This window comes from Phyllobates terribilis, unplaced genomic scaffold (genome assembly GCF_046119375.1).
Source record: "Phyllobates terribilis strain yellow unplaced genomic scaffold, ASM4611937v1 Scaffold_4__5_contigs__length_816908805, whole genome shotgun sequence".
Taxonomy (NCBI): Eukaryota; Metazoa; Chordata; class Amphibia; order Anura; family Dendrobatidae; genus Phyllobates; species Phyllobates terribilis.
The window spans coordinates 720,218,318-720,246,246 of record NW_027362764.1 but is presented as its reverse complement, the minus strand read 5'-3'; the positions used below and the strand labels follow the sequence as shown (position 1 = coordinate 720,246,246).

Sequence of the window (27,929 nt, the reverse complement as noted above, 5' to 3'; positions counted from 1 at the left end):
TGCTATCCTGGGAAAGCACCGGATAACACTCGTACGCGATAAACTGATGTCTGAACGAAGCCTAAAGGATCCTTATAAACTTTAATGGCCACAAAAATCACTCGTACGCCATAAACTAATGTCTGAATGAGGCCTAATGGGTCTTTAATGGCCGCAAAAATCCAAAAAATCTGATCAGAATAGAATGCTCTCTTAGTCTCAGGGACCGTAGACAAGACATGGACCAGTTTTTAAAACTGAAGTGTGTGTGGTTCATGAAACTCTATGGGTCAATGATCAAGGACGTGTCACATGGATGTGTGAATGTAGCCTAAGTTCACAGCACCGCTACCCACCGGTAGGAGGCTATATCTCTCCAATTGCTAATTAATGGCATTTTCAGAAATCCGAAAAACAATGTCACTAATATTAACATAAGATCACCCAATTTTTACCTTTGTTGTACACAATGCAGTTGTTCTTGCTATCCTCAACCCCTTGCCAGGTCACATCCAACAACCATTTGGGACCGTCAGTCAGCACCAGAGGAACGGGCGCCTTTGTCTTCTGTCGAAAAGAATAAAATAAGCAGCAATTAGCAGAAATAATCAAAAATCGAGAATATTAAGATTCATATTTTTCCCAACTCAAGACGTTCTCTACATTCTCAGCGTCATCTCCTTTAAACAATAAGAAGGGATAAAAGCGTTCCCCTGCCTCTCCACCGATCTGAATAGCTAAGTTATTATCAAGGATATTTCCAAACGATACTGGATCAGATCTCCCAGATTACGCAGATCTCCAGTGGTTTGGAATTATAAAGGAAAATGCAGATGACTTTCAGAGCAGAAAACCATGTTTGCAAGTGAACTTTAGGTACATTGTACTTCGCTATCAACAAGATCTCACTATTTCCTGAAACAGACAGGAAAGAATTCAGAGAATCAGTATCCATTTCAAACCCCTTATCCGCTCTTACATTTATTTTCTCGTAGGAAATTATTCTGAATGAATAATGTAATTTTCCCTTCTCTACCTTTTTGCCGCCTGATGATGTACAGTTTTACTGCGGCTGAAATAATAATATTGTTAATGTTTCAATATGTAGTCTCGGGACTATAAAAGACACAGAGTGAATACATATCAAAGCAGAGGAAGCAAAGCATGACACCTCTTGTCCTTTGAGGTATAAAAAAAAAAAATGAAAAAAAAAAAAAAATTGAAGAGCTTGTTCCATATTTTTTTCTCATTGAGGATTTACTGTTATATATAATAGGGATTTTTTATACCCTGTTATTAAAAGATGTTATAATCATATGAAGGGGAAAAACTGCAGCAATTTCAATGCAAGATGGATCTAGAGCTGAATGTATGACCTTGTGATACTACTTGATTGGGGGAGAGTTGTTCTGTCCTGTTAATTTTCCCTGTGCCGTCAATAAAATATAAAAAAATAAATAAAAAAAGCATATTCTCTCTGCATTAGGACTAGTGTTTGTGTTTTTTCTTAAACATACACATGAGGATGTTCATTAAAGAGAGGTCCACATCAAGAAAATAAAATTTCGTAGAACAGAGAGTCTAAGGGATAACGTTTCTCCTTGTGGAGAGTGACATGCCTGACTTGCCAGTGTATGGAGACTTATAGGCCATGCAGTGCTCCTCTGGGAAATTAAATATGCAAATTACCTCTTCAGAGAGGAAGTGGACTTGAACTCTAGGGTCAATTATTGGAAGTAGCAATCTTAAAAGTCAATATCGACCCTTTAATGAACCTTGTCACATGAATTAGGATAAAATTAAAAAAAAGAATCTCCAATTGCAGACACTGTGTTTCAGGGTGTTTGCCCCTCCTCTGAGCAAAGTATGAGGTCTGATTTAGCTGTAGGAGAGGCCTCTGACTGAGGTCTAAGAGATAACGTTTCTCCTAGTGGAGAGTGACATGCCAAAGTAAGGAGACTTATAGGCTATGCAATGCACCTCTGGGAAATTAAATATGCAAATTGCACTTATTGGAAGAAGCAATCCCAAAAGTCAATATCAATCATTGCCATATGACTTAGGATAAAAGCAAAACCAAAATTTCAACTTGCTGACATGTGTTTCGAGGCATTTGTCCCTCCTCAGTGTAAAGCATGAAATCTGATTTGGCTGTTTGAGAGGGGGTTATGTCTCTCCTTGTGGAGAGAAGCATGACTTAGAAGTCTCCTTACTCTGGCATGTCAGACATGTCATGCTCCACAAGGAGAGAGGTTACTCCTTATACCCCAGTCAGAAGCCTCTCATATAGCCAAATCAGATCTCATTCTTTGCACTGATGAGAGGCAACACCCTGAAACACAAGTCTGCAAATTGAGATTCTGGTTTGGCTTTTATCTTAAGTCATGTGACAAGGCTCGTTAAAGAGTCAATTTTAACTTTTAGGCTTGCTACTGCCAATAGGTGGCAATAGAGTTCAAGTCCTTTTTCTCTCTGAAAAGACAATTTGCAAAGGCCAGATGACAGCTTTTTATTACCAATTACTTTGTCTGATTCTCAATTACTTGCCAATGGTATGCTTTTGGAGATACTTCTCAAATTCCAGTAAGTATAAAGTGGTGGTGGTGGGTTCTCTAGGGGCTTGAATTGTGCTCAAAGGAAACTCCTGACATGCCAATTTTAGTAAATACTTTTTTCCCCATAAAATACCAATTCTGATGCAGAATTGTACAATTCTTCTTGGCAACTATATTTTATAGTTTCTCCTGTCAAAACTCTAACACTATCAACGATGAGTATATAATCATTAGGAAAGCGGACCCCAAACATTGCCCGTCATGTAACAAAACCATATAGTACTCACCCTCCCCAGGTCCAGTGTTGGCTCTCCGCCGCTGCTCCGGTCTCACTGCTTTGGCTGCAGTGGTGACATGATGTCGACAGCTCACATCACCTCCGCAGCCAATCAATAAGCTGAGCAACTCATCTCCCATCAGCAAAGCCACTAAGCTCAGTGATTAGCTGCAGGGGTGATGTGAATTGTCAATATGATGTCACCACTGCAGCCAATCACTGAGACAGGAGCAGTAGCGGAGAGCCAGCACTGGACCCGAGGAGGGTGAGTACTATCTGATTTTATTATTTTACACGACAGGCAACTTTCTAAAAGTAAATGAAACCCTATATTCACACATCTTGTTTTTTTTCAGCATTTTTTGATATTTTTTATGCAAATTTTCAGCTTCGTTTTACAGAACCAGCAAAGTCTATGAGATTCCAGAAATGTCATGCACACAGCTTGGTTTTTGTTTGTTCAGGATTTTGTGCTTTACATGTTTTTTTTGCAAAATAGAGCATGTCACTTCTTTCAGCGTTTTTTTCAGCGTTTTTTCACCCATTAGAAGTAATGGGTGGTGAAAAAAACGTTGAAAAAACGCACCAAAAAAACGCAGGTGTCAGGTTTTTTAGCGTTTTTTCAGTATTTTTTGTGCCAAAACCAGAATGAAATGTTTTTTTTTTCACTAAACTTTATATACATGCATAAATAAACAAAAGGACAGTGAAAAAAACAGCAAAAACGCAACAAAAATCAAGCAAAAAAGCAAGAAAAGTCCTGAACAAACCTCCTGGCAAGAGATCAGGTTTTACTGCAGAAAAAAAAGCAGCAAAAACGCAATGTGTGAACGTAGCCTTAAAGGGGTTGTCCACTACTTTGACATTGATGCCCTATCCGTAGTAGTGGACAACTTCTTTAAAATGAGAAAGTGACTTCCTGTTCACACATAAACCCCCTGTGTGATCCAGCAGGTCTGATTTGCAATCATCTCTTTACCCATAAAGACATGAGACATGGGAACCTTGAGATGATGGCGACCAAAAATAATTTTTTGCATATATTTAAAATTACATTACAGAAATATTCCAATAAAACTTTTACTGAAAGTTCTACTTTAATAACATATTTCCAAGAGGTATAACAGAGGAATGGCATAATGCAGAGCCCCTTATAAAAAAATGCTCTAAAAAATATTATTTAATAAGGAATATAAATGCTGAACATTTAAATTTCAAATTAAATCATTCACCTTTAGTCAAAATGGAATTTTCTTTTAACACTTTCATTTCCAAAATGCAGTAAAAAGTCTAGCAATGATGGGGATTGAGTTATTAGAGTGTGGGACTAACCCTTAAAATTCTCATCAGTGCAGTCCAATGCTTTCTCTACCATGGCATCTAAGGGTTAACAGAAGAAATTCCAGACTGCTCAGCTTACATGCAGAATGGCTGTAATGTAAATTTCCCTTTTCCGTGCTGCTTTTGCTTTATGTTTGATGGTCGGAGCATTTATTTGCCGACTTGTTTTTTGTTTTGTTTTTTTTTACAACAGTTTCTACTGAATCAGTTAATCTTATTGTCTTGGGAATAAAACAGATCGCAGCTTGTACGCTGTGCTATTTTTTTCCACCATAAAAGCTCCAGAATTCCAGCTCTGTTTGCATTATATAGCGGCCAATGGAGAGAGCGTGATCTCATACTTATTTCCATCACAGTGGGTCATGGACCAATTTGAATATTTGGATTGTATAAAGATTATCACAGTAGTGTTGTCATCAAAGGCAGCCTTATAGACGCTGCGCATAAATCATTCTCATAGAAGAAAAAAAAAAATACACAGTAAAATACTGTACCATAAAAAAAAAAAAGAACAAAACAATACTCGTAATTCTATAAGAATGCAGGTGACGCCGTATCAGTCTAAAATAATCATAAATATCAAAGCAGAACAAGTTTCAATTAAAAATCTACATTTAGAAAAATAAATAAATAAAAAGAACACTTGTGAAAATAAATGCCCTAACCTGGAATTGACATCTATTATTTTACATTCATTACAATCTGGTTCTGCATGACTCGCGACAGTGAGAAGAAAATAAGTTCCTTTAGAATTATGCGGATTTAATGCGTTTCCGTGGCACCATTTCCGCCGCGAAAACGCATTAAAAACGCTTGTTAAGTTGTCTACCATGTTTCCCAATGATAAGCCGCATGTGGAAATTTCCGCTACGGATTATCATTGCGGAAAAATCCGCAGCACAACCATTAATTTTGCGGAATCGCGGCGAAATCGCCGCCGTTGACTTGCATTGGACCGCATGACTACATGTGCACATGCGGATATTAAGCGATTCAATGCGTGGATGGTACCCGGGTCTGGAGAAGAGGAGACTCTCCTCCAGACTCGGGTACCATAGTACCTGTAAAAAAAAAAGGAACTAAAATAAAAAAAAAAAACATATACTTACCTTCTGATGGCCCCCTGTTTGCTCCCGGACGCTCTTCGGTGTAAAAGGACCTTCCATTATGTCATTTAGTATGTGACAGGTCACGCGGCCGCTGATGTCGGCGGTCGCGTGACCTGACACATGACTAAATTACGTCATGGAAAGTCCTTTTTAGAGCACCGCGAGCCGCCGAAGACACCGGACGCACCGTATAGGAGACTGGGGGCCATCGGAAGGTGAGTATAATGTTTTTTTTTTATTTTTCAACATTTTTATTCTTTTTTTTTACTATTGATGCTGCATTTGCAGCATCTTAACTTGGTCACACAACATATATCCATGCCGGTTGCATGGATTTATATAGTGTGACCAAGTTGACAAGCACTTTCCAAGTGATGCTAAAATCGCTTGGAAAAGTGCTTGATAACCCACATGCAGAAATGCATGTGAAGAACGCTTGACAAACGCTTCTACCTGGCAGGAAAAACGCATGTAAAATCTGCAAGCGTTTTTTCTGCCAGGAAGAAGCGGAAAAAATATGCAGCATTTCTGCATCATGGGCACATAGCCACCATTACAGTCTCAGAATAAAAAGACTATTTATTACATATTAAAGGTTTATAAAATTTAAAAAAATATATATATATGATTTCAAAATCTCATATTCATTACTTTTAATGGATAAATATCTAGTCCTGGTCATGTGATGGACACACAGGTGTATGGCTCGTTACAAAGCACAGGTCTGATAAAGAGCCATACACCTGTGTGTCATGTATCACATGACCCAGGACAGATTATTCTCCGCTGGATACAAGCAATGAATCTTACTGTTGAAGCAAGCCGAGATACTGAAAGTGGGTGGAATCAATGAAAACATAGTAAAAAAATGTATAACTATTCATTTTACTATGAATAATCATGACTTAATCAAAATATAATTCACCTTTAAAGGGAATCTGTCAGTAGGATCTAATGGACATGTAGGTCATAGGAAGCTGAATAAAATGATACCTTGAAATCTGCAATCCGATGTCTTATTCCAGAGAAATCCACGTTTTGCTTAATATGCAAATGAGCTGTTAAGATCTATGGGCCGGACATAGATCTCCCTGAGAGATTATTATTATTCTCCCTGCTCTGCTCCTGTTGATTGACAGGTCTCTCCCATATGTTTACCTCTCAGTGAACTGGATCAGATCAGTGAGAAGCAGCCGGTGACTGCACCGGACTAGTCAGGTCTTCCCATATAGTCCCTGACCGGTATGAGATTTGCTCCAAAGTTTGCGACTTTTAAAAAAGACGCAGTTGGTGAATCGGGCAAAAACATCTGGAATCACTAAACTTCGCCCACGAAGAAAAAATTAAAAAACAGGCAAACATATATAAAATAGACTTTAAAGGGAATCTGTCACCACTTTGGAGTTATCAGACCTCTACTATGGCCATACAGGGTATAGAAAAGTAAATCTATACATACCTGTATGGCCCATAGTAGAGGTCTGATTGCAGAGAAAAGAGTTTTAACCAATTCTATTTTGTACAGTCTTGGCGTCCGGGGTATGGCAAGCAATCCCCACTTATGTGCTTATTATTCCCCCAAATTCCCACCTGTATGCTTAATTATCATATCCCCCCCCCTCCCTTTCACATCACAGGGCCCTGTGACGTGCACTGTACTCCTTGACTTCCCGGGCAAAGCGCCGCTCACATAGAGCTCACATAGAGCGCGCTTTGCTTCATCCCGGCCCCGTCTGTCTGTGCACTGTGCTGCAGGGTTCTATTGCGCAGGCGCCGGGAAGTGACAGTGACTCCCCGGCGCCTGCGGAATAGAAACCTGTACGAAATAGAATTGATTAAAGCGCTTTTCTCTGCAATCAGACCTCTGCTATTGGCCATACAGGTATGTATAGATATACTTCTCTATACCCTGTATGGCCATAGTAGGGGTCTGATATCTCCCAGGGGGGTGACAGATTCTCTTTAAAGAAGGCACAAATAGAAGAACAAATAAAAAAAAGGCAAAAAACAAACAGAACTAGGCAAAAACAGGTGCAAAGACAATGACGAATGAGAGTCTATAAATTCTGTCTTGGAATGATGAGAATTCTAAACAGGGGATCCCCTCTAAAACCTCAAAATACATGTTGATACATATATATATATATATATATATATATATATAGATTGCAGATTATATTATACAGTATATATTGCAGAATTTGCAGATATAAACAAACTATTAATATCACGAGATATAAACAATAACAATATCCATTAACCACTCAAGAATTTGATGTTCAAGATCCTGGAGGATTTTATGAGAACTGTAGCCTTGAGGAAGACTGTTCACATTGTAATTCATGTCCGCACTCCTATTCTATCAATATTATGAGGATAAAGAATGTAAAGGAAGGAAACACAAAGTGGATGTTTCCTGAAACAATATGTTAGCAGCCATGACATCACAGTGTTACAAGGAAAAAGTAAGCAATGGCAGTGATATACAATGTCCACTGTGTCTGATTTGCTTTACAGCCGAGCTCTTCAACCTGTGGCTCTCAAACTTTTAATAGGTTCCCATAAGTCCCCTCTCCACTTCTCCAGATCTGATAGAGGAATAAAGGTGGAATTAATTAATATATTTGAAGCCTGAGACGATTAAATACCTCATTTACAGCTTCTCTTAGACGGTCTGTGCTGAAGTCGTAGATGGTTATAACCTATTTAGACGTTGTAGATTTGACTTAGGTTGAGTTTGTCTCCATAGTTCCCCAGGATCTACCAGACGGTTTTTATTACATCACATGTGCAACTAATTCTTGTTGCATCATAACATTTTGGCTGTATAAAACTACCATAATAAGATGGTCCACCTAGACCCGGCGTCTCAAATACGCAACCCTTGGACTGCATGCGGACCCCAAAGCAATTTGTTATAGTCTACATCCAGGGGCTGTCTGGGCCGGGTGGCAGAGGGCCAGTTATCTGCTGGGCCGGCACTGTCTTTAAATGTACCACATCACAAAATATGGGGCCAGCATACTGTATATAGGGAGGCTGTGGGGCCATCATACTATAATATAGAGAAGCTATGGGGCCATGATACTGTATATAGGAAGCTGTGAGCAATCAAACAGTATGTAGGAAGTCTGTGGGGCCATTATACTGTATGTAAGGGAACTGTAGGCAATCATACTCTATGTAGGAAATCTGGAGTCCGTGGGGTAATCATACTGAATGTAGGGCAGGGTCATCATACTGTATGGAGGAGAGGGTGGGGTCATCATACTGTATGTAGGAGGGGGCAGGGTAATCATGCTGTATGTAGGAGAGGGTGGGGTCATCATACTGTATGGAGGAGACCTGTGAGGCCATCATACTGTATGTAGGAGAGTTGTTTGGTCATTATACTGTATGTAGGGGAGTTGTGGGACAATCATACTATATGTAGTGGAGTTGTGGGTGATCATACAGTATGTAGGAATAAAAAAGAAAAAATAGGACCAGCACACCTTTAGTATTAAATTAATGCAGAGGTACACATTATTCACTATATCGCTAATAATTTTAATTATGGACAACCCCTTTAAACTGTTATCAACAAAGATAATTGTGCTACTGTGTAAAATGAATGAATGTCCTCACACTTGTACTATGTTGGCCTATTTTGAAGAGCTGCCCTTTCATTTTTCACTTGGCAGCTGTGTACGAGTCTATTCGAGGTACTCGGGCACCGGAACCTCTCTGTGCGAGCAGCACCTTCATTTTGAGAACATTCAGTAGTGACCATGAAAGTAACTTCACCATGACTTTCTGAACTCTATTTTAAATTACAAAAAAATAAGGATAAGAGAACACATTTCTCTGAGTTTTTCAGAAGATTTGTGATTTTATCCGTAGAGAGCAGATTGCCGGCTGTTCTGTAATATTGAGCATTAAAAAGGACCAACTCACTCATCCCAGTAAACACGACAGTTGGAGGTCAACAGCAGCCGACAAACACATTCAGGGACACGTCTTACTTGAAGATTGACAAAATGTATTTCTAAAAATTTTTTCTGTGTATATAAGGGGCCTAGAAATTATTGTTTGGTCTAATTATAATTATTATTAATTGTGTGAATTTAGAGCCGTGTTTGCTTAGGAAAATATTATCTTGATTTCAGGAGATGTAATTCTATCCAAAATATATGGCCAAGCAGAGAGCCAGCGACGGACCTATCGTAGATGACCCAACCATGACATTTGCTTGCAGGTGCCACTAGGAAAAACTCCCTTGGCAGACATATTAATACTTTCTAATTCTTAGAGAATGCAAACGTAGACTATCTAAAAATGCATCAGGTTCATTGCAGTGGTTACAGCTGTATGATAAATCTGTCTAAGGGCTCGTGCAGACGACCATATTTTCGGCCCAAGTGTGATCCGAAAATACATCAAATCACACTCGGACCAATTTAGTGTTTGTCCGTGGAAAAGATCGCAGCATGTCCCAGTTTGATCCAATATTCCGACTCCACTCGGCCATGCAAGTCAATGAAAACATCGGACTGCACTCAGATGACATCTGAGTTCAATCCAATTTCCGCGGACTGACTGAATGGAGAAGATGGAGAAATGTTTTCTCCAACTTCTCCTCATTCGAGAGAATCTGATCACACTGTGATCAAACTTTGATCAGAATATGCTCAGCCGAAACGCGTAGGTTTTGTTCACACTGGAGGAACCGCTATGATTTTATGATATCAATAATGTGAAGTTTTATCTGCTGCCACAAACCGCTTTGCTGGAGGATCTGTTTCTTTTCCCAATTGGCTGTCAAGCTTGGACCTGGGCGGCTCCATGTGAAAGCTTCCACCATGACTCCTGGTACTGAAAGACTAGTGAGCTGATTACCCCCTACCTTCCTGACCTTGGTTCAATTTTAAGACTTTCTAGTCTAAGGGTATGTTCACACTGAGTTTACTAGTTTTTGGAGCAGAAACTCTCCAAGTCCTCCGGAAACAACTAAAAACTAATCAAAAATTTAGAGTTTCCACTCAGCGTGAACATACCCTAAACTTACACTACTTTTTAATAGGCTTAGTTTGGGCTAGATATGTGCACCATGATTTTGACCCATTGTGTTGTGTGGTGTGTCCATGTCTTCTTTTAAGCCACACTCCTTTTCAGCAAGGCCACGCCCGATTGTCAACTAGGGTGCAAAAAGTGTCTAAAACAAATAGAGCCCGATTCATCATTTTCTTTTTTACCTCCAAATTCTTCAATATGGCGCAAAGGATTCATAAATGTTGTGCAAAAACCAAAAATGATCACTTTTGTAATTGACCCTGTTTTGCAACTTTTTTAGCACGAAAATATGCTTTCCGTTAAAATGTTGGAGATAAACATAAAATAAAAAATTGAAGATGTACATAAAATTACTCCAAGCGGAAAATTGGAGTACATTTGCACCAAAATTTTCAAACTTCAGCGGAAATAATTTAAAAACCCATGAATCTCACCCAAAATGATGAACAGTGGAAAAAAAAAAAAGCTAATAAATCGAAATAGACTTAAAAAAAGATGCAAATTCCGAGAAGAATAAGGCACAAATGAAAAACTGGAAAAAAAATACCAAAAACAAAATAACAAACGGTGCAAATACTGTAATGAATCGGGCCCATAATAATAATTAATTAATTAATTAATAAATAATCCCACTACAGCGCCACCACAGGGGAAGTAATTATTACACACTCCCTTCTATTATATCCAGACAACCACGTAATAATAACTAACAGAAGCATTTTTTTTATGGTGTATTTTTTCTTAACAGGATAGAACATTTTTCAGCTAGACGTAACAATGATCTTCAGTAATGTAGATACAACCAGTGTATAAAATCTACAAGTACAGTTCTGTTGGTTTCTTCTAGACAAGCTGTGTACACAGACACGTGGCGATCAGCAGGCCGCATCTTATAGGGTAGGGGAAGCTGAGAAGACTGGTCTATAGGTTTACGGGAGACTATTCAATATAACATATATTTTCATTTTAATTCCTGTTATTTCTAGGCTTAGGAGTCCAGGAGGCGGTCCTATCTATTGATAAAGAGCTCAACTGTATAAATGTATATACAGAAATAGCTTCCAATCACTGATAAGCCCGCCCTCTGGTGGCCGGATTCTAAAACTCCAGGAAGAGGATAACCTAGCCCTCACCCGTCCTTCTGCTCACCTTCCCACCTGGTCTTTTGGTCCTCTTCTAGGTGCCTCTGGTCCTTTTCTATCTTCACAGTGCTCTTTAGAGCCTCCGCTAAGCCTCAGCACGCCATTATTTTGCCGGGTGATGCATGTCATGTTGTCCCGAGTCCTGTCAGCAGGTTTTTGCTATGTAATCTGAGATCATCAAGAGGTAGGGGCCGAGTCACTGATTTCAGTGATAAAACACATATTAGGCCATGTGCTTTTAGTTTCAATACTATCAGTGTTTTATCAGCAGGAGATTATCACTACAGGACTAGGTGTCTCGTGCCTCCTGGTCCAACCAGGCTCCCAGCACCAATTATAGCTTATTGTCAATATACAATGTATAGATGTGGTGTGGGCTCTGATTGTATCACAACTGCTGCCCCCCCCAGTAAAGTACGTGAAACATTGCTGGAATCAGGGTCTCTGTCCCTACGCCATCCTACTCTCAGATGAGGTAACAATGCAAAAACCAGATTAAGATGTTAAAAGACCAGAGGCAACCAGGAGCAGTGTGGAAAGGCAGATCAAGACCCAGGAAAAATGAATCAAATTTTATTTTAAACCCTTTATTGGTCATGCAGTTGTGTCTGGGGTGACTACAGAACATAAAAATAATCAAATCTAAATCAATTTTCCCGGCCAAATTCGAATTTTGACAAAATCTATTCTATAATTCTGTTATCAGGCTGTTCAGCTTCTCCAGCTGTACACCGGTTTCTTACAGATCGGACCACTATTATGATGGGGCAGGTTTCCTTTAAATCTCCAGCGTGGAGGCGCTGGGCTTCTCCTCTATAAATAATGCGCAGAATATGTTATTAACTGTTAGCAGCTGCTTATATTTGACACAGTCACTCATTTGTTCCTCAGGGTGGAAGTCCCTTCAGGCGAGGTTTCAGGCAAAGTTGGAAATAAATGACACTTGGCTGCTTGAGAACTGGCATTGAGTCATATTTAGGACAATTCTCTGTTCTGTTCCTGTTGAGGATCAGATACAAAAAGTCTTTCGGTTATAGGTTGCTTTTGCTTTTCTTGTGACACATTGATATGAATGACACCTATAATGTTGACTAGAACAATTTAGACTTATACGTTTATTCTTTGCCCTTTTTAGTATATTGGGGACCTGGTCACTGCATGTTTATGGGCTACATCAAAAAGATACGCCACATGGCCAGGAAAACAAAGGAACATATCCTGTATGTAGCCACAGGAATCTGTAGCTAACATTTGTAACAGAGAGAGTCGCTTTGTCATAAACCTTAAAGGTTAATATCCGGCTACTTTGTATCGACTCCTCCATATTCAAAGCCACTCAAACAAAAAAACACACATTTTCATTCCATTTTTTGCAATAAAAGTCAATGACAGATATATACATGCACGCACGATATGTCATACAGATATACAGTAGATTTGTTTTTAGGAACTGAAAATGTCTCAACTCTGTATCCCAACAGTAAATTGTAAACCCACAAAAGCATGGTCTTCTCCCCTCTGTACCAATCTGTCGCTGTTAGTTCGATCTCCAGACATGGCAACTTAAACACTCTGCAGGAAGATCGTTCTTGTGCAAGCCTAGATAGGTCCACCAGGGTCTTCTGTAAGGAGATGGACATACTGCCCACGTTCCCCCTTGAAAATATACACAGCTCAAAAAAATAAAGGGAACACTTAAACAACAGAGTATAACTCCAAGTAAGTCAAACTTCTGAGAAATCAAACTGTCCACTTAGGAAGCAACACTGATTGACAATCAATTTCACATGCTGTTGTGAAAATGGAATAGACAATAGATGGAAATTATTGGCAATTATCAAGACACCCTCAAGAAAGGAGAGGTTCTGCAGGTGGGGACCACAGACCACATCTCAGTACCAATGCTTTCTGACTGATGTTTTGGTCACTTTTGAATGTTGGTTGTGCTTTCACACTCGTGGTAGCATGAGATGGACTCTACAACCCACAGAAGTTGCTCAGGTAGTGTAGCTCATCCAGGATGGCACATCAATGCGAGCTGTGGCAAGAAAGTTTGCTGTGTCTGTCAGCGTAGTGTCCAGAGGCTGGAGGCGCTACCAGGAGACAGGCCAGTACACCAGGAGACGTAGAGGGGGCCGTAGGAGGGCAACAACCCAGCAGCAGGACCGCTACCTCCGCCTTTGTGCAAGGAGGAACAGGAGGAGCACTGCCAGAGCCCTGCAAAATGACCTCCAGCCGGCCACAAATGTGCATGTGTCTGCACAAACGGTTAGAAACCGACTCCATGAGGGTGGTATGAGGGCCCGACGTCCACAGATGGGGATTGTGCTCACAGCCCAACACCGTGGAGGAAGCTTGCATTTGCCACAGAACACCAGGATTGCCAAAGTCGCCACTGGTGCCCTGTGCTCTTCACTGATGAAAGCAGGTTCACACTGAGCACATGTGACAGACGTGACAGATTCTGGAGACGCCGTGGAGAGCGATCTGCTGCCTGCAACATCCTTCAGCATGACCGGTTTGGCAGTGGGTCAGTAATGGCGTGGGGTGGCATTTCTTTGGAGGGACGCACAGCCCTCCATGTGCTCGCCAGAGGTAGCCTGACTGCCATTAGGTACCGAGATGAAATCCTCAGACCATTTGTGAGACCATATGCTGGTGCAGTTGGCCCTGGGTTCCTCCTAATGCAGGACAATGCCAGACCTCATGTGGCTGGAGTGTGTCAGCAGTTGCTGCAAGATGAAGGCATTGAAGCTATGGACTGGCCCGCCCATTCTCCAGACCCGAATCCGATTGAGCACATCTGGGACATCATGTCTCGCTCCATCCACCAACGTCACGTTGCACCACAGACTGTCCAGGAGTTGGCGGTTGGCGGATGCTTTAGTCCAGGTCTGGGAAGAGATCCCACAGGAGACCATCCGCAACCTCATCAGGAGCATGCCCAGATGTTGTAGGGAGGTCATACAGGCACGGGGAGGCCACACACAATACTGAGCCTCATTTTGACTTGTTTTAAGGACATTACATCAAAGTTGGATCAGCCTGTAGTGTGTTTTTCCACTTTAATTTTGGGGGTGACTCCAAATCCAGGCCTCCATTGGTTAATAAATTTGATTTCCATTGATGTTTTTTGTGTGATTTTATTGTCAGCACATTCAACTTTGTACAGAACAAAGTATTCAATGAGAATATTTAATTCATTCAGATCTAGGATGTGTTATTTGAGTGTTCCCTTTATTTTTTTGATCAGTGCAAGTCTTGTTATGGTGTATAATGTGAATTGTGATAATTGTTATGAGTGTTGATGTTGTGTTCTTCCTAACAGTAGGGAGAGTTAGGGTTAATGATTGGGACTAGCCCAGAGTGGGATGGGCTAAGGTAAAGGGACAGAGACAGCTTCCTGTCAGGAACTTAGACAGAGCCTAGCTTGAAACTACAGCAGAGCTTTGGTCTGAATACTCAGCAAATCTGCATGACATGGGTGTCCATAAATGTGAGCGGAGACCAAGGCAGTGGATAGAGAGATCTGGAGTAAAGGAAGGAAAAGTGACCAAAGGACAGAGTGATGCATTGAAGATGTGTTCTGGGATAGGACGCCTAGCAGTACGGCCCCGAGTTTATAACTCAGAGAGGTAACAGTCCAGGACAGAACAGCGATCGTGAGACAAAGAGAGTGCCCCGGGCAGGCGTTCCATGGCGTCAGCATGCTGAGAAAAGGGAAGAGGATGTGGAACCGTGGGTTTAAAATAGGACTCTTACTAACTGGAGTGTAGTAGTGTGCTGGGTGATGGTGAAAACAGAGAAACGTGAGGCAGGAACAAGTGAACCTGAAGAGGTAGAGAGACTGTGTGTGAAAATGCTTTGTATTGTGAAGGAAACGTTCATGAAGTTATATACGTAATCCCCATCAAGTTGATGTTCAGTAAAAGACAGTTTATTTTTGAATTGTGGTCTCCTTCATTGAACTATTAAACATCTGGTCCTGGCCACCCAAATTCACCGGCATCATTCGGCCTGCAAGGGCGTAATACCCCCATAGCCAAGGTCCATGCACCCAGCAAGGCCCCCAACTTTCATGTAATGTGCCGGGGCGTAAGAGATGAGTACTTCGCCCATGGCTACCACCCCGCACCATGTTACACTTTTCCACCGTTATCTTGATAGTATCAAGCCATCAGGTTACTGGTCTTCCTCTTCGCCTTGTCCCTTCTATTCTTCCAACCATGATGTCCTTCTCCAGTTATTGTTCTCTTTGTATGATGTGTCCAAAGAAGGCAAGTCATAGCATGGTGATCTTTTCTTCGAGTGAAATGTCTGGCTTGATTTATACAAGATTTATTTATTTGTTCTTGCCATCCATGGTATTCATAACATCTCTCTCCAGTACACCATTTTGACGGCGTCAATTCTTCTTCTGTCTTGTTTCTTTATTGTACAGGTTTCACATCCACGTTGCCACAGAAAAGACCAAACTATGTGCGAGCCGTGTCTTCGTCAGCAGTGAAATGTTCCTCAATTTCCAGACCTTCCCATAGCTATTCTCCTATTGACTTCCGGTGTCGTCGCTGCATCTTGAGTGATCATAATAATGGTTGTAATGTGAATAATAATAATAATAATAGTTAAAAGTGATAATATTGGTCAAGACCAATTCCAGATCCTGCTTTCTAGAGTCCACTTTAGATGACTGCATCCACTTTAGAAATTGGCACCATCATAACATGATTTAAACATATAGGAGGGGGAATTAATTAAGGGCTGTTTGCCATAATTGTGGTTCAAAAAGTTTGTTGATTGTGGCACAAAAATTAGCTTTTTCTGTTGTTATTCTTTCTTTTTCTGGTTTTTTGACTCTTCTTAAAAGGAAATCAGGTTTAGCAGAAGAGGCAAAGCTTTCGATACAGAACTATTTTATTAGAACTAACCTTAAAAATTTCTGTAAATTATACAGCTGTAAAAAGGAAGTTATCATCAAAAAATTACCTATTGTTCAATTGATCATTTTTGTTTTATTAACAAAGCAAAATTAGTAATCTTGAAATTGTAACACTGGCCACTGGGCCTTTTTCAGTCTTATGCAGAGTTTTCAGCAGGCTCATTACCATTGGAGGCAGGAATACAATGACAGGTGACACCTCTGAAAACTAAAATACTAAAAAAATAAAAAAAATACTTTTAACACAAAAACATCCTGTATAAAGGTGGTGCTGTTTTTGGGAAAAGACAGACATGTATTTCTAATCTTTTTCCGTACTGTTAAGTTATTTACTCGTTAGGTCCCATCATACACATTAGTCTAATTTCGTCCGGACCTTCTGATATCTATGGTTTCGGATGACAATATAATGTGTATAGGACCCAGGACAACTGACTGTCAGGGGAGATAAAGATCAGGCATGCCCGATTTTGGATTGCTGATCCTTTTGTTGACCTTGAGATAAACCGGCATCAGAGATGTCTGATGGCAGCCCTCTCACAGAGAACACATGAGCGAGCGGAGAGGAAGCCAGGGACAGGGTGATCACGGTCACAGAGGGTCCTGTGCGGGGGGGGGGGACGCCGATCACAGTGCCTACTTCAGTGTCCGAGAATGCACACTCAGCTGAGGTGTGTTGCAGTCAAAGGTCGGCAGCTGATATCGGCATGCCGGGCATTGTTGTCTCATGGCAGTGATGTCATGCGTCACCATAGCAGGCAGGCGGATGTCAACTGCCGGTGGTGTATATTGCAGCACAGGGAGCCGGAGGTTTGGACGCTGTGGTTGGTGGGCACCCCTTCGGCACGGGCCTAGAAGAGGATGACGAAGAGGATGCCACACGTCGGAGGAGCGAAGGACGATGAGAAGAATGTTTTTTTGTTTTTTAATGTAGAACGGGGAACATATATAAATACTTTGAAAGGGGCCCAGAGTGGGGGACATATATAATAGAATGGGGGACATATATAATAGAATGGGAAACATATATAACAGGATGGGGAACATATATAACAGGATGGGGGACATATATAATAGGATGGGGGACATATATAATAGGATGGGGGACATATATAATAGGATGGGGGACATATATAATAGGATGGGAAACATATATAATAGGATGGGGGACATATATAATAGAATGGGAAACATATATAACAGGATGGGGAACATATATAACAGGATGGGGGACATATATAATAGGATGGGGGACATATATAATAGGATGGGGGACATATATAATAGGATGGGGGACGTATATAATAGGATGGGGGACATATATAATAGGATGGGGGACATATATAATAGGATGGGGGACATATATAACAGTATGGGGAACATACATAACAAGATGGGGAACATATATAACAGGATGGGGAACATATATAATAGAATGGGAAACATATATAACAGGATGGGGAACATATATAACAGGATGGAGACATCTATAACAGGATGGGGAGATATATAACAGGATGGAGATATATATAATAGGATGGGGGACATATATAATAGAATGGGGGACATATATAATAGAATGGGGAACATATATAATAGGATGGGGGACATATATAATAGAATGGGAGACATATATAATAGGATGGGGGACATATATAATAGGATGGGGGACATATATAACAGTATGGGGAACATATATAACAGGATGGGGGACATATATAATAGAATGGGGGACATATATAACAGGATGGGGAACATATATAACAGGATGGGGGACATATATAATAGGATGGGGGACATATATAATAGGATGGGGGACATATATAATAGAATGGGAAACATATATAACAGGATGGGGAACATATATAACAGGATGGGGGACATATATAATAGGATGGGGGACATATATAATAGGATGGGGGACATATATAATAGGATGGGGGACATATATAATAGGATGGGAAACATATATAATAGGATGGGGGACATATATAATAGGATGGGGGACATATATAATAGAATGGGAAACATATATAACAGGATGGGGAACATATATAACAGGATGGGGGACATATATAATAGGATGGGGGACATATATAATAGGATGGGGGACATATATAATAGGATGGGGGACGTATATAATAGGATGGGGGACATATATAATAGGATGGGGGACATATATAATAGGATGGGGGACATATATAACAGTATGGGGAACATACATAACAAGATGGGGAACATATATAACAGGATGGGGAACATATATAATAGAATGGGAAACATATATAACAGGATGGGGAACATATATAACAGGATGGAGACATCTATAACAGGATGGGGAGATATATAACAGGATGGAGATATATATAATAGGATGGGGGACATATATAATAGAATGGGGGACATATATAATAGAATGGGGAACATATATAATAGGATGGGGGACATATATAATAGAATGGGAGACATATATAATAGGATGGGGGACATATATAATAGGATGGGGGACATATATAACAGTATGGGGAACATATATAACAGGATGGGGGACATATATAATAGAATGGGGGACATATATAACAGGATGGGGAACATATATAACAGGATGGGGGACATATATAATAGGATGGGAGACATATATAATAGGATGGGGGGACATATATAATAGAATGGGGGACATACATAACAAGATGGGGAACATATATAACAGGATGGGGAACATATATAATAGAATGGGGGGACATATATAATAGAATGGGGGACATATATAATAGAATGGGAAACATATATAACAGGATGGGGAACATATATAACAGGATGGGGGACATATATAATAGAATGGGGAACATATATAACAGGATGGGGAACATATATAACAGGATGGGGGACATATATAATAGAATGGGGAACATATATAACAGGATGGGGAACATATATAACAGGATGGGGGACATATATAATAGGATGGGAGACATATATAATAGGATGGGGGGACATATATAATAGAATGGGGGACATATATAATAGAATGGGAAACATATATAACAGGATGGGGAACATATATAACAGGATGGGGGACATATATAATAGAATGGGGAACATATATAACAGGATGGGGAACATATATAACAGGATGGGGGACATATATAATAGGATGGGAGACATATATAATAGAATGGGGGGACATATATAATAGAATGGGGGACATATATAATAGAATAGGAAACATATATAACAGGATGGGGAACATATATAACAGGATGGGGGACATATATAATAGAATGGGGAACATATATAACAGGATGGGGAACATATATAACAGGATGGGGGACATATATAATAGGATGGGAGACATATATAATAGGATGGGGGACATATAATAGAATGGGGGACATATATAATAGAATGGGGAACATATATAACAGGATGGGGAACATATATAACAGGATGGGAGACATATATAATAGGATGGGGGACATATATAATAGGATGGGAGACATATATAATAGGATGGGGGACATATATAATAGAATGGGAGACATATATAATAGGATGGGGGACATATATAACAGTATGGGGAACATACATAACAGGATGGGGAACATATATAACAGGATGGGGGACATATATAACAGGATGGGGACATATATAACAGGATGGGAACATGTATAACAGGATGGAAACATGTATAATAGGATGGGGTACATATATAACAGTTTGGGGGACATATATAGCAGGATGCGGGACATATATAATAGGATGGGGGACATATATAACAGGATGGGGACATGTATAACAGGATGGAGACATATATAAAAGGATGGGGGACATATATAACAGGATGGGGACATATATAACAGGATAGGGACATATATAACAGGATGGGGGACATATATAACAGGATGGGGGACATATATAACAGGATGGGGGACATATATAACAGCATGGGGGACATATATAACAGCATGGGGACATATATAACAACATGGGGGACATATATAACAGGATGGGGTCATATATAACAGCATGGGGGACATATATAACAGGATGGGGACATATATAACAACATGGGGGACATATATAACAGGATGGGGTCATATATAACAGCAAGGGGGACATATATAACAGGATGGGGGACATATATAATAGGATAAGGACATACATAACAGGATGGGGACATATATAACAGGATGGGGACATGTATAACAGGATGGGGACATATATAACAGGATGGGGGACATATATAACAGGATGGGGACATGTATAATAGGATGGGGGACATATATAACAGGATGGGGACATACATAACAGGATGGGGGACGTATATAACAGGATGGGGGACGTATATAACAGGATAGGGGAGATACATAACAGGATGGGGGACGCATATAATAGGATGGGAGACATATATAACAGGATGGGGGACATATATAACAGGATGGGGGGCATATATAACAGGATGGGGGGCATATATAACAGGATGGGGAGATATATAACAGGATGGAGACATCTATAACAGGATGGAGACATCTATAACAGGATGAGGATATATATAACAGGATGGGGGACATATATAACAGGATGGGGGACATATATAACAGGATGGGGACATGAATAACAGGATGGGGGACATATATAACAGGATGGGGGACATATATAACAGGATGGGGGACATATATAACAGGATGGAGACATCTATAACAGGATGGGGAGATATATAACAGGATGGAGACATCTATAACAGGATGGAGACATCTATAACAGGATCGAGACATCTATAACAGGATGAGGATATATATAACAGGATGGGGGACATATATAACAGGATGGGGGACATATATAACAGGATGGGGACATGAATAACAGGATGGGGGACATATATAACAGGATAGGGGACATATATAACAGGATGGGGACATGAATAACAGGATGGGGGACATATATAACAGGATGGGGGACATATATAACAGGATGGGGACATGTATAACGGGATGGGGGACATACATAAGATGGGGACGTATATAACAAGATAGGGGAGATACATAACAGGATGGGGGACGTATATAATAGGATGGGGGACATATATAACAGGATGGGGGACATATACAGTACAGACCAAAAGTTTGGACACACCTTCTCATTTAAAGATTTTTCTGTATTTTCATGACTTTGAAAATTGTACATTCACACAGAAGGCATCAAAACTATGAAATAACACATGTGGAATTATATACTTAACAAAAAAGTGTGAAACAACTGAAAATATGTCTTATATTCTAGGTTCTTCAAAGTAGCCACCTTTTGCTTTGATGACTGCTTTGCACACTCTTGGCATTCTCCTGATCAGCTTCAAGAGGTAGTCACCGGAAATGGTTTTCACTTCACAGGTGTGCCCTGTCAGGTCTAATAAGTGGGATTTCTTGCCTTATAAATGGGGTTGGGACCTTCAGTTGTGTTGTGCAGAAGTCTGGTGGATACACAGCTGATAGTCCTACTGAATAGATGAATAGACTCTCAGAATTTGTATTATGGCAAGAAAAAAGCAGCTAAGTAAAGAAAAAAGAGTGGCCATCATTACTTTAAGAAATGAAGGTCAGTCAGTCCGAAAAATTGGGCAAACTTTGAAAGTGTCCCCAAGTGCAGTTGCAAAAACCATCAAGTGCTACAAAGAAACTGGCTCACATGAGGACCGCCCCAGGAAAGGAAGACCAAGAGTCACCTCTGCTTCTGAGGATAAGTTTATCCGAGTCACCAGCCTCAGAAATCGCAGGTTAACAGCAGCTCAGATTAGAGACCAGGTTAATGCCACACAGAGTTCTAGCAGCAGACACATGTCTACAACAACTGTTAAGAGGAGACTTTGTGCAGCAGGCCTTCATAGTAAAATAGCTGCTAGGAAACCACTGCTAAGGACTGGCAACAAGCAGAAGAGACTTGTTTGGGCTAAAGAACACAAGGAATGGACATTAGACCAGTGGAAATCTGTGCTTTGGTCTGATGAGTCCAAATTTGAGATCTTTGGTTCCAACCGCCGTGTCTTTGTGTGACGCAGAAAAGGTGAACGGATGGACTCTACATGCCTGGTTCCCACCGTGAAGCATGGAGGAGGAGGTGTGATGGTGTGGAGGTGCTTTGCTGGTGACACTGTTGGGGATTTATTCAAAATTGAAGGCATACTGAACCAGCATGGCTATCACAGCATCTTGCAGCGGCATGCTATTCCATCCGGTTTGCGTTTAGTTGGACCATCGTTTATTTTTCAACAGGACAATGACCCCAAACACACCTCCAGACTGTGTAAGGGCTATTTGACCAAGAGGGAGAGTGATGGGGTGCTACGCCAGATGACCTGGCCTCCACAGTCACCAGACCTGAACCCAATCGAGATGGTTTGGGGTGAGCTGGACCGCAGAGTGAAGGCAAAAGGGCCAACAAGTGCTAAGCATCTCTGGGAACTCCTTCAAGATTGTTGGAAGACCATTTCCGGTGACTACCTCTTGAAGCTCATCAAGAGAATGCCAAGAGTAGAGATGAGCGTTGTTCTACTCGAACTGTTCGCCAATCACAAATTCGAGCTGTTTTGGTCGGTGATCGAGCCGTTCGGCGAACACGAACAATTTGAGAAAAATTCGGCTGTTCGAGGTTATGTTCGATAACTGTTCGTGCACCAAAATCATAACTGGATTTTTTCTCAGTAATGATGAAAATTAATGTTAATACGCAGTTTGAGTGTACAGCGGGGTGGGGGGAGGGGCAGGGGATGGATCTCTGCAGGAACAATGAAGATCTCCACTTTTTTTTCTCTTTCCCGCATTTGCAGTGGGGAGGTGCAATCTGTCAGCCTATCAGCAGCGCACACACGGAGCGAAGTGCTTTTTTTCACACAAGCAAGGGCATGTGTCATTGGCAGTGTATGTCACATGTCCTTGCCCTATAAGACCAAGCCATTTTCCCCGTCGCCACCATTTTCTCACTGCTGCAGCTGCGTGTTAGACGGCACCGCTGTTGCTGTGTGCGCTATACCTTGTTAATTTCAAGCCAATTTTCGCACAAATATACAGATAGCTTGGGAGTAGGGAATAGTTGTGATTGCAGTCCTTTTAAGGACTAGGTTACAGCATTTCCTACGACTTTTATCAGGGAGGTCTGTGCTCTTAAATAGATAGGTTGTGGGAGTAAAGACTTATTGTAATTGGAGTCCTTTTCAGGACTAGGTTACATCAGTTCCTATCAGTTTTTGCCAGGCAGGTCTGTGCCAGTGCTGTGCAAGTTTTTTTCACAGCATTTGGCTGAATCTAGCAAAGCTAATCCTTTTTGGCCTATTGCAGAGTGTGTTAGTCAGTGGAGTAGCCTATCTGTGTTGCAAGATATACCACCTGTGTATAGAATACCAATTTTTTTACTGCACCTAGTGAAGTAAAATCTTTTGGGCATAGCATCATTCTATTAGTCCATCTATACTGACCTCCATCAGGTTGCAAATTAAAACTAATTTTTATCTGCATCTACAGTACCTCTGAAAAAATATTTGGGCTTCTAGCTCTGTGTGGGACTTGTTGTATTAGTCCATCTATACTGACCTCCATCAGGTTGCAAACTGAATATATTTTTTTCTGCATCTACCTCTGAAAAAATATTGGGCTTCTAGCTGTGTGTGGGTCTTGTTCTATTAATCCATCTATACTGACCTCCATCAGGTTGCAAACTGAATATAATTTTTTTCTGCATCTAGCTCTGAAAAAATATTTGGCCTTCTAGTAGTGTGTCGGACTTTCTCTATTAGTCCATCTATACTGACCTCCATCAGGTTGCAAACTGAATATAATTTTTTTCTGCATCTAGCTCTGAAAAAATATTTGGCCTTCTAGTAGTGTGTCGGACTTTCTCTATTAGTCCATCTATACTGACCTCCATCAGGTTGCAAATTAAAACTAATTTTTATCTGCATCTACAGTACCTCTGAAAAAATATTTGGGCTTCTAGCTGTGTGTGGGACTTGTTGTATTAGTCCATCTATACTGACCTCCATCAGGTTGCAAACTGAATATATTTTTTTCTGCATCTACCTCTGAAAAAATATTGGGCTTCTAGCTGTGTGTGGGACTTGTTGTATTAGTCCATCTATACTGACCTCCATCAGGTTGCAAACTGAATATATTTTTTTCTGCATCTACCTCTGAAAAAATATTGGGCTTCTAGCTGTGTGTGGGTCTTGTTCTATTAATCCATCTATACTGACCTCCATCAGGTTGCAAACTGAATATAATTTTTTTCTGCATCTAGCTCTGAAAAAATATTTTTCCTTCTAGTAGTGTGTCGGACTTTCTCTATTAGTCCATCTATACTGACCTCCATCAGGTTGCAAACTGAATATAATTTTTTTCTGCATCTAGCTCTGAAAAAATATTTGGCCTTCTAGTAGTGTGTCGGACTTTCTCTATTAGTCCATCTATACTGACCTCCATCAGGTTGCAAATTAAAACTAATTTTTATCTGCATCTACAGTACCTCTGAAAAAATATTTGGGCTTCTAGCTGTGTGTGGGACTTGTTGTATTAGTCCATCTATACTGACCTCCATCAGGTTGCAAACTGAATATATTTTTTTCTGCATCTACCTCTGAAAAAATATTGGGCTTCTAGCTGTGTGTGGGTCTTGTTCTATTAATCCATCTATACTGACCTCCATCAGGTTGCAAACTGAATATAATTTTTTTCTGCATCTAGCTCTGAAAAAATATTTGGCCTTCTAGTAGTGTGTCGGACTTTCTCTATTAGTCCATCTATACTGACCTCCATCAGGTTGCAAACTGAATATATTTTTTTCTGCATCTACCTCTGAAAAAATATTTGGCCTTCTAGTAGTGTGTCGGACTTTCTCTATTAGTCCATCTATACTGACCTCCATCAGGTTGCAAACTGAATATAATTTTTTTCTGCATCTAGCTCTGAAAAAATATTTGGCCTTCTAGTAGTGTGTCGGACTAATTTTTATCTGCATCTACAGTACCTCTGAAAAAATATTTGGGCTTTTAGCTGTGTGTGGGACTTGTTGTATTAGTCCATCTATACTGACCTCCATCAGGTTGCAAACTGAATATATTTTTTTTCTGCATCTACCTCTGAAAAAAATATTGGGCTTCTAGCTGTGTGTGGGTCTTGTTCTATTAATCCATCTATACTGACCTCCATCAGGTTGCAAATTCAAAATAATTTTTTTCTGCATCTAACCCAGCCAATAGTTTTGGCCTAATACCACAGTTTGGCCACTCAGCTCTGCTCGGTTACCATCCATTGTTTTTTTGTGCAAACAACTCCAGAGTTGTGAATTAGTTAACCACCAAAATGAGTGGAAAAAGGCCTGCTGCTGGTGGAAAGGGGAATAGGCGTGTTGGGAAGGGGAAAAAAGGTTGTGTCCGTGGGGTAGGTGTTAAAGCAACAGTAACATCTGCAGAAGAAAGACCATCTTCCAGCCAAACTAAAATGTCTACTTCTTTTAGCGGACAATGTGATAAGATCCCTTTCTTACGGCCACGCCAATCGCTACAAATTCCAGATGAGGCACAAAAACAGCAGGTGCTTCAACGGATATCAAGTGCTCCTTTAAGTGGGCTCTACTCCACATCAACTTCAACATCACAAATACTCCAGTCCTCAAAGGTGTCACCCAAATCGCACTTGCTTCCTCACAGCTCCCAAATCTCCAGCTGCCCGTCTGAGTATGAGGTAGAACAGATGGTTGAGTCTGCAGAGCTGTTTACTCATACTATAGCCTGGGAATCAGAGGTCGACTCCAGCGCTTCTGTGAATCCAGACGAGGAAATGATCTGCACTGATGCCCAGAATCTTTATGAGTCGGATCCAGGACCAGACGCAGAAGGTTCTGACCATAATGTAGACCCTCATTCCCAAACTGTAACTCCTGTTGGTGGAGACAATGAGGAAGACGATGATAAGACTCAAATACCTGATTGGAGCGACAACTTTAGTTTTTTGTCAGGGCAGGAACAGGTTGGCTCTGAGGACGACGGGTGTGATAACGCACAGGGTGATGATGATGAGGTCGGAGATCCCACTTACTGTCAACCCACAGTCAGCCAAGAGATGAGGTCAGCAGAGGAGGTGGAGGAAGATGCTAGTGACGACGAGGTCAGGTTGCGCCTTCCTGGACAGAGACGTAGTACTGGAAGCACGTCAACAACTGCATCCTCAAACACAACTCTGCCTCTCACCACAAGTCGTGGTGGCTCTTCAGGTCGCATGGGTGCTAAGCCTTGCATAGCCTGGGCATTTTTTCAGATCGATAAAGATGACCCAACTCGTGTTATCTGTAACATTTGTCAGCAAAAGCTAAGTAGAGGCCAAAAAATACATAGTTTGAGTACTTCATGCATGAACCGGCACATGGACATGAAGCATAAGTTGCAGTGGGAAGCTCAGTGTGCTACAATGCGGCCTAGCCGGCCGGGCCAACCACCGTCTGCCATATCTTGTGCATCCGCGGCCTCTTCATCCTCTGTGACTGGGGGGACAGCAGTCACACCTGTTTTGGGGCGCAGACCTGCCACCTCTTTACCCGCAACAGCCAGCGTGATTGGCAGGTCATCATTTTCTTTGGAGGTGGTAACACCAGCTGGTGTTGAGCGCTGTCCGACATCGATAGCACCACCTTTGGATCAAGGCAACCTAACATGTCCGCCTGCATCTTCCTCACAGACCGGCAGTTTGCCGGGGACACCCTTATCAACCCCGTCTAAGCACAATAGCCAGCCCTCGGTCCCTCAGATGTGAACAAGTAAAAGACCATTTCCTCCTAGCCATGAGAAAGCTAAGAGGTTGAATTTCACCATCTGCAAGCTCTTGGCTACAGAAATGCTGCCTTTCCGCCTGGTGGACACAGAAGATTTTCGAGACCTTATGTCCGTCGCAGTGCCCCAGTACCAGATGCCCAGTCGGCACTACTTCTCAAAGAAAGGTGTGCCTGCGCTCCACCAGCATGTCGCACATAACATCACCGCTTCTTTGAGAAACTCTGTGTGTGACAGGGTGCATTTCACCACAGACACTTGGACGAGTAGGCATGGACAGGGGCGTTACATGTCGCTGACTGGGCACTGGGTAACTATGGTGACAGCAGGACAAGGGGCTGCTGTCCAAGTCTTGCCGTCCCCACGAGTTGTGCGTCAATCCTCTTTATGTCAAAGTTCCTCCACTGCTTCTGCCTCCTCAACCTCCTCTCGGTCTTCCACCTGCACCCAAAGCCTGTCTGGTCATGCCACAAGCTTTCTAACTGCGCAGAAGGGATCCTGCACACCTCCTTACTATGCTGGCAGTAGGGCTCAACGTCATCAGGCGGTTTTTACATTGAAATGTCTGGGAAATGTGAGTCACACAGCTGAGGAGTTGTGGTCAGCTCTGGAGAACCAATTTCATGAATGGTTGTCTCCACTGGACCTGAAACCAGGGAAGGCCGTGTGCGACAATGCTGCAAACCTGGGTGCGGCCCTTCGCCGGGGCAATGTCACACACGTGCCTT

The 27,929-nt window shown here is 41.2% G+C and overlaps 1 protein-coding gene across 1 annotated transcript in view; it reads right to left on the bottom strand.

Annotated features, from left to right (window-relative positions):
• ZFPM2 (zinc finger protein, FOG family member 2) overlaps positions 1-27,929 on the bottom strand; it is a 588,691-nt gene that overhangs the window by 236,569 nt on the left and 324,193 nt on the right. Inside the window, exon 5 of the mRNA XM_073679761.1 lies at positions 435-546. Within this exon, the coding sequence (XP_073535862.1) occupies positions 435-546 (112 nt within the window). The remainder of the gene's footprint in view (positions 1-434; positions 547-27,929) is intronic.